This window comes from Bombina bombina, chromosome 6 (assembly GCF_027579735.1).
Source record: "Bombina bombina isolate aBomBom1 chromosome 6, aBomBom1.pri, whole genome shotgun sequence".
NCBI lineage: Eukaryota > Metazoa > Chordata > Amphibia > Anura > Bombinatoridae > Bombina > Bombina bombina.
Genome location: NC_069504.1, coordinates 341,152,657 through 341,168,280, shown reverse-complemented (window position 1 = coordinate 341,168,280; position 15,624 = coordinate 341,152,657). Strand labels below are relative to the sequence as shown.

The 15,624-nt window shown below is 38.0% G+C and overlaps 1 protein-coding gene across 1 annotated transcript in view; it reads right to left on the bottom strand.

Moving 5' to 3' along the window:
* Positions 1-481: 481 nt before the first annotated feature.
* Positions 482-15,624, bottom strand: part of LOC128664421 (tyrosine 3-monooxygenase-like) — a 97,788-nt gene continuing 82,645 nt past the window's right edge. The window contains 2 exon segments of the mRNA XM_053719252.1: positions 482-677; positions 5,767-5,900. Of these exon segments, the coding sequence (XP_053575227.1) occupies positions 482-677; positions 5,767-5,900 (330 nt within the window).

Sequence of the window (15,624 nt, the reverse complement as noted above, 5' to 3'; positions counted from 1 at the left end):
TGGCGAGGTGCAAATGGAGTCAAATTTCTCCATTTTCGCCACGTTAGTCCTTGCGCTGAATATGTGATACCGATTTGCCAAGCGGTTCTATGTTAGCCTATGTGAGTAAAAATTGCGGCCGACGGGTGAAATATACGTGCTGTATATGTGATACCAAAATCGCGTAAAAACCGACGGCGACGGCTTTTGCGCGGCGCCGCCGCATATGTAATAGAGCCCTAGTTCTCACTTCCCTTTAAGGCACTTCAATGTTTTTTGATTATCAACACTGCCAGATAACCTTACTTAAAATCTACAAAATTAGAAAGAAAAAAAACAGCCAGAGATACGCAATGAATAACTAAAATAATTCACAGTATTTTAATTACCTTATGATTGTTAAATTAAAGCATTACCATTTGCTATGTAATTGAGACACTGAACATTATTTTCACATAATTTATGCTTCGAAATGCACTTTTTCTCTCATTTTTTTTCCACTCTAAGGTCTATCAGTGACATCTTTCCTTTCATAGTTAAGCAGAAAATTGTCCACTGCACTGCACAGATTGTCCAGCTCATCTTTTATGTTATTAAGTGTATTCTTGATTTTTTGTGGGGAATCCAGAACTTCGACACGGCAAGTGAAGGGATCATAATGGAGCGAGAAGGATTTCTTCATTTTCATTGCAAATTGCCTTTACAAGGAGAGAAACAGAAATAAAAATGAGAAGCTGATTTTCAATCAAGTCAATTAGCTGTATCAAAGATTACTGCATGAAACCATTTCCTCTGCCCTTCAGATATGTGACACAGAGAATGCTGAACTCACAAATCTTAAAATGAAAATAAATTGAACTTTCCTTTTAAAGATCCCACTGCATTTTTATTTGTTCTCTTGCTATCTTTTTTTGAAAAAGAAGGCATCTAAGTTTATATTTTAAACAGAACTCTGGACAGCACTTTTTTATTGGTGGATGAATTTATCCACCAATCAACAAGGACAACCCAGGTTGTTCACCAAAAATGGGCCGGCAACTAAACTTACATTCTTGCATTTTAAATAAAGATACCAAGAGAATGAAGAAAATTTGATAATAGGAGTAAATTAGAAAGTTGCTTAAAATGTCATGCTCTATTTGAATCACGAAAGAAAAAATTTGGGTTCAGTGTCCCTTTAACTAGATCTAGAGATATATTCTAGTTCATTTGAATAAGTGTGTAAATTGTCTCATATTGCTTTGCCCTGCATTAACATTGTATTTAGACAATTGGACTGTGGTATCCAAGCACACCAGAAAACGCTGAGAGAAGATTTTTAAAATACTTTTTGGACTTTTCAAATTCAACAGCTTTCACAACTTGAAAACACATTTTGTTGTTTTTCAATGTATCTAAGCTGTTTGAATGGCTTATTTCAAAGTTAAAGATTTTTATACATGCTCAGGTTATAAGTTAATAAAAAGAAAATATATATCAAGTCACACTATGAGAGTTGTACACATTTAAAATGTTTTATTACAATAAAATGCTTTGATTTCAAACGATAAGTAGAAAAGTACAAATAAAATATGAAATGGTTAATTGGATAAGTCAAATAAAGCATTAAAACAAACCAATGTGATTTTCCTATGCTTCTTTTGAGGCAAAAAGGCAACTTTTGTAACATGCAAATCCTTTAAATCAAATAGTTGTTTTAAGCAGCAAAATATATAACCTATAATTTTAACATGCTTCCTGCATTCATTAAGAATTATACAGAGCTAGATTAGAAGTGAGGCGCTAAATATAAATTTGATGAAAGCAATATTTGTGCTCCACTGTGTAACACTGTGTAATACCAGCGCACGATAATGTGTGCTGGTATTACAAGTTTTCAGCAATGCAAACGCAACCTCGCGTTAGCATAACTGGGTAGCATTGTGCTCACGAGAGCGCACTTCTATAGGCTCCTATGGGAGCCTAGTTCTGATGCCGTCAGAGCACGCAAATGGAAAATGGATCACTTTAGGGCAGTACCCTACAAAAAGCCCTTTTAAGGGCTGTTGTAATTTATTTTAGTGTTAGGGTTTAGGTGGGTTTTTTTTTTTTGATTTGTGTTAGGTATAATGGTGGGTTTTTTATTTTGGATACTGTAATTTACTATTTTTTTGTAACTAACGGCTAGATTATGAGTTTTGCATTATGAGGGGTGCGGTACTAACTTGCACATTATTGTCACCGCTCACTTTCCTACAGCGCTGGAATTACAGGTTTTTACAAACCCGGCGTTAAAAGGCAAGAAGTGAGCATAGAGCATAGAGCTCCATACCGCACTCCAATGCCAGCGCTGCTTAAATCAGCGGTAAGCTGGTTGTATGTGCTCGTGCACGATTTCCCCATAGACATCAATGGGGAGAGCCGGCTGAGAAAAAGTCTAACACCTGCCAAAAAGCAGCGTAAATCTCAGTAACGCAGCCCCATTGATTCCTATGGGGAAACACATTTTATGTTTACACCTAACACCCTAACATGAACCTTGAGTCTAAACACCCCTAACCTTACACTTATTAACACCTAATCTGCCGCCCCCGACATCGCCGACACCTGCATTATACTTATTAACCCCTAATCTGCCGCCCCCGACATCGCCGACACCTGCATTATACTTATTAACTCCAAATCTGCCACCCCAACATCGCCGACACCTGCATTATACTTATTAACCCCTAATCTGAAACCCCCAACATCGCCGACACCTGCATTATACTTATTAACCCCTAATCTGCCGCTCTGGACATCGCCGCCTCTATAATAAACATATTAACCCATAAACCTCCGTACTCCCTCCTCGCAAACACTAGTTAAATATTATTAACCCCTAATCTGTCGCCCCTAACATCGCCGCCACCTACCTACATATTTAACCCTTAATCTGCCGCTCTCAACGTCGCCGCCACTATACTAAATATATTAACCCCTAAATCTAAGTCTAACCCTAACTCTAATACCCCCTAACTTAAATATAATTAAAATAAATCTAAAGAAAACATACTATTAATAACTAAATAATTCCTATTTAAAACTAAATACTTACCTTTAAAATAAACCCTAAGTTAGCTACAATATAACTAATAGTTACATTGTATCTAGCTTAGGTTTTATTTTTATTTTACAGGCAAGTTTGTATTTATTTTAACTAGGTAGAATAGTTACTAAATAGTTATCAACTATTTACTAACTACCTAGCTAAAATAAATACAAATTTACCTGTAAAATAAAACCTAACCTAAGTTACACTAACATCTAGCCTAACCCTACAATTAAATAAATTCCCTAAATTAAATACAATTAAATAAATTTAATACAATGTCCTAAGTTACAAAAACACCTCACTAAATTACAGAAAATAAAAAACAAATGACAAGATATTTAAACTAATTACACTTAATCTAATAGCCCTATCAAAATAAAAAAGCCCCCACAAAATAAAAAAAACCCTAGCCTAAACTAAACTACCAATAACCCTTAAAAGGGCTTTTGCAGGGCATTGCCCCAAAGAAATCAGCTATTTTACCTGAAAAAAACAACCCCCCAACAGTAAAACCCACCACCCACACAACCAACCTCCCAAATAAAACCCTAACTAAAAATACCTGTGCTCCCCATTGCCCTAAAAAGGGCATTTGGATGGGCATTGCCCTTAAAAGGGCATTTAGCTCTATTGCGGGCCAAAGCCCTAACCTAAAAATAAAACCGACCCAAAAAAACGGCTAGGATTGAGCCAATAGGATTGAGCTTGCATTCTATTGGCTGATTGGAACAGCCAATAGAATGCGAGCTCAATCCTATTGGCTGATTGCATCAGCCAATAGGATTTTTTCAACCTTAATTCCGATTGGCTGATAGAATTCTATCAGCCAATCGGAATCTAAGGGATGCCATCTTGGATGACGTCACTTAAAGAGATATTCATTCTGGAAAAAGACGTCGATTGAAGACAATGCTCCCCGCCAGATGTCTTCAAGATGGAGCTGCTCCGTGCCGGATGGATGAAGATAGAAGATGCCATCTTGATGAAGACTTCTGCCCATCTGGAGGACCACTTCTCCCGGCTTGGGTGAAGACTTCTCCCGGCTTTGTTGAGGACTTCTCCCGGCTTCGTTAAGGTTGGATGTCGGATCTTCAAAACTGTAAGTGGATCTTCAAGGGTTAGTGTTAGGTTTTTTTAAGGGTTTATTGGGTGGGTTTTATTTTTAGGTTAGAGCTTTGGGCCGCAATAGAGCTAAATGCCCTTTTAAGGGCAATGACCATCCAAATGCCCTTTTCAGGGCAATGGGGAGCTTAGGTTTTTTTAGTTAGGGTTTTATTTGGGGGGTTGGTTGTGTGGGTGGTGGGTTTTACTGTTTGGGGGGGTTGTTTGTATTTTTTTTTCAGGTAAAAGAGCTGATTTCTTTGGGGCAATACCCTGCAGAAGCCCTTTTAAGGGCTATTGGTAGTTTAGGCTAGGGTTTTTTTTATTTTGGGGGGGCTTTTTTTATTTTGAAAGGGCTATTAGATTAGGTGTAATTAGTTTAAATATCTTGTAATTTGTTTTTTATTTTCTGTAATTTAGTGTTTGTTTGTTTGTTTGTTTTTGTAATTTTGGTAATTGTATTTAATTTAGTTAATTGTATTTAATTTAGGTAATTTATTTAATTGTAGTGTAGTGTTAGGTGTTATTGTAACTTAGGTTATGTTTTATTTTACAGGTAAATTTGTATTTATTTTAGCTAGGTAGTTAGTAAATAGTTAATAACTATTTAGTAACTATTCTACCTAGTTAAAATAAATACAAACTTGCCTGTAAAATAAAAATAAAACCTAAGCTAGGTGCAATGTAACTATTAGTTATATTGTAGCTAGCTTAGGGTTTATTTTATAGGTAAGTATTTAGTTTTAAATAGGAATTATTTAGTTATTAATAGTAGGTTTTCTTTAGATTTATTTTAATTATATTTAAGTTAGGGGATGTTAGGGTTAGACTTAGATTTAGGGGTTAATAAATTTAGTATAGTGGCGGTGACGTTGGGGGCGACATATTAGGAGTTAATAAATGTAGGTAGGTGGCGGCGATGTTAGGGGCGACAGATTAGGGGTTAATAATATTTAACTAGTGTTTGCGAGGCAGGAGTACGGCGGTTTAGGGGTTAATATGCTTATTTTAGTTTAGAGGGGGGTTAGGTGTTAGTGCAGTTCTAGTTTGCATTGGGAGGTGGCGTTTTAGGCCTTAATTTATTGAGGCACCTAGGGATACCACTTGTTAGGGGGTCCTACCTTCTGGGAGGAATGGGAGACCCTTAAAATCTGCTCCCCTATTCCTCCCAGAAGGTAGCACCCCCAAACAAGTGGTATCCCTAGGTGTCTCATGAAATTGTCTGCAAGATACTAAAAGGGCGACTTGATCCCCTGCACTCTGCTTGATCGGCACCCCTTTTAAGAAGCGGCGGACCGGGACTCAATTCCGGTGATGAGTTCTAGAAATTTTTATTTCTGTGTCCCTTTAACCTCAAAATTTCTCCTGTAAAACACAGACTGTCACCCTCCTAACTGCACAGTCTCCTCTGATTGGTTAAACAGTAGCCTGTGGTATTTAGAGCTGTCCTCAAGTCCCGCCAGCAGGCCAAGTCTTCAGCAGGGTTCCATCAATTTGATCAAACCACCTTTGTTCAGCAGGTATATTCTAAAATCCCAGCCTGTTAGATGAAACTGATGACAAATTTTATCACCATTGAAGGAACATTGTTAATTTTATGACATGTTACTCACCTGAGTTTAGCTTTGGAATCTTCAAAGCTTTCAGATACAAAATAAACTGGTTGAAAGGAATTGTCCTGATATGGCTGAATTGCGGCTACTTCAGGGTCAAAGGGCTTAAGTTCTGGCTTGTTTGATAATGCATACTGTAATCAAATAGATAATTTGTGTTTATGCTCACAATAATAACATAATATTTTTTGAGAGTTCAGTGGCTTCACATATGTGATGTTTTGCATGTTATATATGTATGCAGATCACTGTGGGCCTGATAATCTGCTCTGGCGAGATTATCTAAGAGGTTTTGTCCATACTGTGAGGTCCCTCAAATAATTGTAGAAAGGCAAATTTAGCTTGAGAGCTGTTTATTTCCTTATACAGAATTCTGAATATTAAAATAATGCTCAAATATGAGCCCAAAAAGATTTGCAAGATTTCTCTCCATGCCAGCGGGTTTTTGGTCATCAGATTAAAAATTTTGAATGTTACTAGCAAACTACATTTAAAGGGATGTGCATACGGACTATTTTAGTATATAAACATGTTAAATATATGTTTTGCATGAGGAAAGTTTAGATCATTTTCGGCTAGATTACAAGTTTTGCGTTACGGTTTTAACACTGAAAAAATGGCCTTTCAGCATATAAACAGTAACGCAGCCATTACAAGTCATGTCGGTATAGCTATACCGCAAGCATTTTAGCCTGTAACACAACGTCAATCCCACACTCAAAAAAATTATGTTTTTGCGTGGGATTTCCTTAGCGCCGGTATTACAGGTTGTGCGGTGAGGCTAAAATGCTTGCGTTACAGCCTATACCGACAAGATCCATACCATCATCTGAGAGCAGTAATTATGAGTTTTGTGTAACAAAAATGTTTCACAAAACTCATAACTAAACTGTTACAAAGTACACTAAAACCCATAAAATACCTATTAACACTTAAACCGAGGCCCTCCTGCATCGCAAACACTATATTAAACCTATTAACCCTTATCTACCGCCTGCCCACATCCCCGCCACTAAAATTATTAACCCCTATTCCGCCGCTACCCGACACTGCCGCCACTAAAACGAAATTATCAAAAATAAAAACAATTACACCTAATCTAAAAGCCCTATAAAAATAAAAAAAGCCCCCCAAAATAAAAACACCCCCTAGCCTACAATAAACTACCAAAAGCCCTTAAAAGGGCTTTTGTAGGGCATTGCCCTAAAGAAATCAGTTCTTTTAACTTGAAAAAAATACAAAGACCCCCAACAGTAAAACCCACCACCCACCCAACCGCCCAAAATAAAAAACCTAACTCTAACAAAAACCTAAGCTACCCATTGTTCTGAAACGGGCATTTGTATGGGCATTGTCCTTAAAAGGGCATTTAGCTCTTTTACATTGCCCTGAAAAGGGTAATCCGTTTTTAAAAAAATGCCCAAACCCTAATCTAAAAAAAAGAACCCACCCAAAAATGTTAAAAAAAAAACTAAAACTAACCACCAAAGATCCACTCACAGTTTCTGAAGTCCGGGCATCCATCCTCATCCAGGCGGCGAGAAGTATTCATTCAGGCAACATCTTCTATCTTCATCCTGGCGGCGTTTTCTACATTATCCCACAAAAGTGAGTACACCCCTCACATTTTTGTAAATATTTTATTATATCTTTTCATGTGACAACATTGAAGAAATTACACTTTGCTACAATGTAAAGTAGTGAGTGTACAGCCTGTTTAAGAGTTTAAATTTGCTGTCCCCTCAAAAAAACTCAACACACAGCCATTAATGTCTAAACCCTTGGCAACAAAAGTTAGTACACCCCTAAGTGGAAATCCCCTTAGGGGTGTAGAGCTTTTGAAATCCTATTGGCTGTTCAAATAAGCCAATAGGATGAGAGCTACTAAAATTCTATTGGCTGATTTGAATAGCCAATAGAATTTCATTAGCTCTCATCCTATTGGCTGTTTGGAACAGCCAATAGGATTTCAAAAGCTCTCATCCTATTGGCTGATTTGAATTTCAAGAATCAAATCAGCCAATAGGAATGCAAGGGACGCCATTTTGAAAAGGCTCCCTTGCATTGAAGATCCAGTGTACGGCTGTGACCGTATGAAGAAGACGCTCTGCGCCGGATGAAGATAGAAGACGCTGCCGGGATGAAGAGAGAAGATGCCGCCAGGATGAAGATAGAAGATGCCGCCTGGATGAAGACTTCTTGCCGCCTGGATGAAGACTTCTCGCCACCTGGATGAGGATGGATGTCTGGACTTCAGAAACTGTGACAGGATCTTCGGGGGTTAGTGTTAGATTTTTCTTTACTTTTTTTTATGTTTTTTTTTTTAGATTAGGGTTTGGGCTTTTTTAAAAGAACTTAATGCCCTTTTCAGGGCAATGTAAAAGAGCTGAATGCTTATACAAATGCCCTTTTCAGGGCAATGGGTAGCTTAGGTTTTTTTAGAGTTAGGTTTTTTATTTTGGGGGGTTGGTTGGGTGGTGGGTTTTACTGTTGGGAGTCTTTGTATTTTTCAAGGTAAAATAGCTGATTTCTTTAGGGCAATGCCCTACAAAAGGCCATTTTTAAGGGCTATTGGTAGTTTATTGTAGGCTAGGGGGTGTTTTTATTTTGGGGGGCTTTTTATTTTTATAGGGCTATTAGATTAGGTGTAATTCTTTTTATTTTTGATCATTTTGTTTATTTTTCATAATTTAGTGTTTGTTATTTTTCATAATTTAGTATTTTTTATTTTTTGTAATTTCAGACTTAAATTGTTTTAGTAGTGTTAGGTTATTTTTAATGGGTAATTTAGTTCTTTTAATTGGTAGTGTTTTTAATTTTAGTATAATAGTTTAGTATAATAGTTATGTTAGGTTAACTGTTAGTTTAAACAGGTTTTTTTAATTTCACAGGTAAGTTTTTATTTATTTTAAGATAGGGATATTGTAACTTTAATATAAAGTTAGGGGGTTTGTTAGGTTTAGGAGTTAATAGTTTAATTTAGTTTTTGCGATGTCGGAGGCTGGAGGTTTAGGGGTTAATAGGTTTATTTAGTGGTGGTGATGTGGGAGGCCAGAGGTTTAGGGGTTAATAACGTTTAAAGGGGTAAATTAATGTTTGTCCCTTTAAGCTAAAACGTATTAATTAATTTTTTTAACTAACACAAAGTGCCTGTTTTTGCTCAACTCATCCCTGTGCCCAGAACACACACGGACTTATTAGGAAAATGCCTTCAGCTCTGTTGATGAACAGTGACACACCACCAGGAACAATTGTTTTACTATGCACAGAAACATATTTAAAACATTAAAAATTACCCCCCCACACACACACAATATGGATATTATTTTTTATCGTTTGCCAACCTTTTCTGTAGTTGTCCAATGTGGGCCAACCTAAGAAGATGCTGTATATTTTAGAACTCTGACCTGACAATATGCTACCAAGTTAAAGATTGAGCATTGCATCAGACCTTATCTGGCCACAACAAAGGAGCAAAGATAATTAAGAGGAATGAGAGAGCCAAAGCAATGCATTTACCCTATGAATATGACAATATTTATTTTTATACAAATCTTTTGTAATATATAAAAGTATATAAAAATGACGTTAATGTCCCTTTAAAAACAACACACACTTGTGGCCATTGTATTTATCTTGACCACAAGGTGGCAGCCATGAACCATTTAAATGGAATCTTACAATGAACATACCTTGTAAGATGCTTCACACAAATGGGATCCCCCCCCCCCCGTTAAACAGATGTAACAATCTTATTTTTTTCCTTTTAGGATAAAATTTAATAAAACATCTTATAAAAGCTTGCATGTTTTTGTGATACATAAATACAAATATTTTGAAGGTGTGTTACCTTAGTTATAATTAGGCATTACAGGGCCTGGATACACCAACTGGTTATTTTTTAGTTGAGTTTGCAAACAGGAAACTATGTAGAAGGTATGAGAAGACAGAACTGAACAAAGTAATGAGCTATAAGTAAAAGGTTTTTGTGCACGTAGTGCGTTTGTATGTGTGTAGTGTGTAGTGTGTGTGTTTGTTTTGTGTGCAGTGTATATGTGTAGTGTGTGCTTTTTTTTTTAAAGTGTGTTTGTATGTGTGTAATGTGCTTGTATGTGGGTAATGTGTGTGTTTTTGTGTGCACTGTCTGTTTGTGTGTGTAGTGGGCTAGTATGTGTGTAATGTGCTTGTATGTGTGTAATGTGTATATTTTGTGTGTAGTGTTTGTAAGTCTGTAGTGTGTGTGTGTGAACTTTGTCTTTAGTGTTTGTGTGTGTAGTGTGCCTGTGTGTGTGTAGTGTGTTTGTATGTGTGTAGTGTGCTTGTATGTGTGTAATGTGTTTGTGTGTGTAGTGTGTTTGTATGTCTGTAGTGTGCTTGTATGTGTAATGTTGTGTGTGTGTAGTGTGCTTGTATGCTTGCAGTGTACTTGTATGTGGGTAGTGTGCTTGTATGTGGGCAGTGTGATTGTATGTGTGTAACATGTTTGTGTGTGTAGTGTGTTTGTATGTCTGTAGTGTGCTTGTATGTGTAATGTGTTTGTGTGTGTAGTGTGTTTGTATGTGTGTAATGTTTTTGTGTGTGTAGTGTGCTTGTATGTGTGTAGTGTGCTTGTATATGGGCAGTGTGCTTGTGTGTGTGTAGTGTGCTTGTATGTGGGCAGCGTGTTTGTATGTGTGTAGTGTCTTTGTATGTGTTAAGTGTGTTTTTGTGTGTAGTGTTTGTGTGCGTGTAGTATTTGCACTTGTGTGGGCATCTAATAGTATAATTAATGGTCAATACCCTAAAACATTGCTTTCTTTTGTAAGACCCTGGATATATATAGGCTGATTTCGGATGATCATGAATGGATTTGTAGGTTGGAGCTGGGCCCTTTCATTTACACCATTTCATTGTAAATAACTATGCTATAAATAAACATTATTATGATGCACAGGCACATATCTTAATTTATAACCAGCAATAATAATGGCTGATAACTCAGATGTACCCTACCAAGAACAACATACGCTAAAACATGTATAGGGCTATTACCATGGCTGAGTAGGGTACATAGCACAAGGTAGGTTACATAGCACAGGGTTGGGTACATAGCACAGGGTAGGGTACATAGCACAGGGCAGGGTACATAGCACAGGGTAGGGTACATAGCACAGAATAGTGTACATAGAACAGGGTAGGGTACATAGCACAGGGTAGGTTACATAGCACAGGGTAGTTTACATAGCACAGGGTAGGTTACATATGACAGAGAAGAGTATATAGCACAAGGTAAGTTACATAGCAAAGGGTTGGTTACATAGCACAGGGTATGGTACATAGCACAAGGTAGGTTACATAGTAAGGGGTAGAGTACATAGCACAAGGTAGTTTATACAGCACCGGGCAGGGTACATAGCACAGGGTAGGGTACATAGCACAGGGTAGGGTACATAGCACAGGGTAGGGTACATAGCACAAGTTAGGATACATAGCACAGGGTAGGTTACATAGCACCAGGTAAGTTACATAGCACAGGGTTGGTTACATAGCACAGGGTAGGTTACATAGCAAGGGGTAGAGTACATAGCACAGGGTAGTTTACACACCACCAGGTAGGGTATATAGCACAGGGTAGGGTACATAGCACAAGGTAGGATACATAGCACAGGGTAGGTTACATACCACCAGGTAAGGTATATAACACAGGGTACGGTACATAGCACAGGGGAGGGTACATAGCACAGGGTAGGTTACATAGCACAGGGTAGTGTACATAACACAGGGTAGCCTACATAGCACTGGGTAAGGTACATAGCACTGGATATGGTACATAGCACAAGGTAAGTTAAATAGCACAGGGTAGATTACATAGCACAGGGTAAGTTACATAGCACAAGGTAGGGTAAATAGCACAGGGTAGGGTACATAGCAAAGGGTAGGGTAGATAGCACAGGGTAGCGTACCTAACACAGGGTAGGGTACATAGCACAGGGTAGAGTACATAGCACAGGGTAGGGTATATAGCACAGGGTAGAGTACATAGCACAGGGTAGAGTACATAGCACAGGGTAGGGTATATAGCACAGGGTAGAGTACATAGCACAGGGTAGGGTATATAGCACAGGGTAAGTTACATAGCACAGGGTAGGTTACATAGCACAGGGTAAATTACATGGTACAGGGTAAGCTACATAGCACAAGGTAGATTACATAGCACAGGGTAGGGTACATAGCAAAGGGTATGGTATATAGCACAAGGTAAGTTACATAGCACAGGTTAGGTTACATAGCACAGGGTAAGTTACATAGCACAGGATAAGTTATATAGCACAGGGTAGGGTACATAGCAATGGGTATGATGCATAGCCTGCAGAGGGTAAACATTTACAGTAAGATAAGTCTGTGTGCAGCAGCTACTATGTATAAATATAGCTACAGAAATCACTTGATAACCTAGTTTGCCTATGTCACAAAGCTTACTTGTTATTACTTTGTATGCTCCTAACACTGACTAATAAGAAGATTTAATGCATCAGAACTAAACTGACTCCTTTATTATGGTGACACTTAACCTTTGCAGTAAGTTAGACCTTTAACCTATATATATCACAACAGAAATGGGCATCTTGTCATACGTAACCACAGTTTAAAACACAGACCCTTATGACCTGAAAATAAGCAAATACGATCAATGCAATCTATAAGTTATTTAAAGCTGTAATCAAAATAAAGCAGAACAGAATAATCATTTACATATAGAAAATGACAAATTTACATTAATGCTTTAATTCAAGTTCTCAAGGAAATATATATATATGAAATATAAAGTATGTATGTGTCTGTGTCTGTGTATCTCTTGTGCATTGGTAACACTGTATATGGTTTTTTTCTGGGTAAAAGCTTCCAGTAGTGCATTGCTACTCCTTTAACAAAGGATACCAACAAATTAACAAATTAGATAATAGAAGTAACTTGAAACGTTGTTTAAATTGTATGTTATATTTCAGCGTTTCTTAAACTTTCCTTGGGGTCGCTTACAATTTGTTTGGGGTTCCAACAAGATTTGATAATATACTGTGCATAGTGAGACAGGAGAGCAGGAGGGGCTCCTAGTACAAAGGCTAAGTTGCAATTACTAACCAGTGCCGAACCTACTCAACAGAGGGCCCGGGTGCAAAAATTGTTTGGGCCCTCATAAAGTACCTCAGTAATAAGCAATAATAATAATATGCATAATGTTCTGTATTATGATTCTGATGATAGATAGAACCTGCACTAATAAAATGCTTCTCTGTATTAGCAAAGGACACTTTCTGTACATGCGTATGAGTAGACTCACTGCTATGGCCCCCCTCTGCTGCACCAATGGTAGTTTCTCCCCTGTTACTAACCAAACAACAGTAGTTGGTACACTTCTGCTTGTTCAAATGTAGGTTTTGTTTGGCTAAACGTCTTCAGCTCTTCACACAGCCTTGCGCATAAAATAAAATGAATGCAGATACAATATTTATGTGACACCCAGGCTTTGTGTGTGTGTGTGTGTGCTACAGATGCTTAGGATGTGTCACTTGTAATAGTCTGACAACTTTACAATTGTTCTGTTATCTCTACAAGAACAAAAACTTATTTCTGAGACTAACATGTACCACTACAACATAGTTTACCTCCACCATTGTCCATGTGGGCGGTTCTACGTTGGAAAAACAGTTGATGACCTGAGAACACACGTGGCCAATCATAGAATGGCTATTAGAACGGCCATTGAAAACAAGGCTTCCGAACAACCTGTGGCAAGACACTTTATAGAAGTAGGACAAGGTGTCTGATTTAAGGTATACAATCATAGATCATGTGCCAGTTCCATCGCGTGGTGGTGACAGGGCAAACATTTTATTACGGAGTAAAGCAAAGTGGATCTATACCCTGAGTACTCTGGTGCCCAGAGGACTGATTACTCCTCCCCCAATAAAAACACCCCCTAACCTACAATAAACTACCAATAACCCTTAAAAGGGCCTTTTGTAGGGCATTGCCCTAAAGTAATCAGTTCTTTTACCTGGAAAAAAAAATCAAAGACCCACCAACGGTAAATCCCACCACACAACCAACCCCCCAAAATAAAAAAACCTAACTCTAACAAAAACCTAGGCTACCATTGCCCTGAAAAAGGCATTTGTATGGGCATTGCCATTAAAAGGGCATTCAGCTCTTTTACATTTCCCTGAAAAGGTGTGAGGACTTTGGTTTACTTCCCCTTTAAGTCTGGTTCTCTCCCTATATAAGGCTTCTCCTTCTATCTGCCTTTGCTGGTAAATTGAGTTAGTAGTTTTCAAGCTACACCTCGGCAGCTCTCTTTGTTTTGTGGAGGATCTTTGGGAATCTCACCTTCTCATCAGCCTGGTTCCTCAACTTGTCCCCCTGGTTTGGGTTCTCAAATCCTGCAGCCGTATACCTCTGGATTCTCTCTAACACAGTAAGTCTCATTGAGACCGTTTTCGCTGACGTCATCAGCTACAGCCAGTACCGCTCACAAATTACACTGAGCTTCTCACAGAGCAAGACGCTTCCAGCTTGCAGCGTGCAGACCGCTTCACAAGGTAACAGATTGTTTGCATAATGCTGCACATTGCTTTATGTAATCACTTGTCAGCGTAACAAACTGTTATAATAACTGCTTCTAAGGTAATCGCTTGTCTGCAAAAACGGACTGTTACAAATTGCCACAAGTAAAGTTCCGTTCAATATATATCTCTGTATATCTTGAACTTTTATTTTGGCAAATAGCAAGTCACACTTGTATCTGAGGAATTTTCGAATCCGGTTACCATTGTGACACATACCAACCTTTTCAGATTGTTAACCTTTTATTAACTGCCATAGTATTTACAGCATCTCTTAAAGTGGAATTAATCTCTACAAAGTTATTCTTTACAAAAGGACATTCAGCTCTTTTACCTAAAGCCCAAAATCCTAATCTAAAAATAAAAAAACACCCAACATTTTTTTTAAAAAAAAACTGAACACTAAACCCCTGAAGATCACAGTTTCTGAAGTCTGGACATCAATTCTTATCCAGGCGGCGAGAATTCTTCATCCAGGTGGCGTCTTCTATCTTCATCCCTGCAGCGCAGAGCGGATCCATTCTTGAAGACATCTGGCGCGGGGCGTCCTCTTCATATGGTCCCCACTATACACTGGATCTTCAATGCAAGGGAGCCTTTTCAAAATGGCGTCCCTTGCATTCCTATTGGCTAATTTGATTCTTTAAATTCAAATCAGCCAATTGGATGAGAGCTACTGAAATCCTATTGGCTGTTCAAATTTTGGGGGGCTTTTTTATTTTTATAGGGCTATTAGATTAGGTGTAATTGTTTTTATTTTTGATAATTTCGTTGTAATTTTAGACTTAAATTTTTTTAGTAGTGTTAGTTTTTTTTAATCTTATGTTACGTTAATTTATAGTTTATACTTAGGTTTTTTTAATTTCACAGTAAAGTTTTTATTTATTTTAAGATACGGATATTGTAATTTTAATATAAAGTTAGGGGGTTGTTAGGTTTAGAGGTTAATAGTTTAATTTAGTTTATGGTGATGTGGGGGGCTGGCGGTTTAGGGGTTAATAATGTTATTTAGTTGCGGTGGGCTCCGGGAGCAGCGGGATAGAGGTTAATAACTTTATGTAGGTGGCGGCGGTGTAGGGGGCGGCAGATTAGGGGTTAATAAGCATAATGTAGGTGGCGGTGGTGTCGGGACGGCAGAATAGGGGTTAATAACATAATGTAGGTGGTGGCAGTGTAGGGGGCGGCAGATTAGGGGTGTTTAGACTCGGGGGTTATGTTAGGGTGTTAGGTGTAAACGTTACTTATAATCTCCCATAGG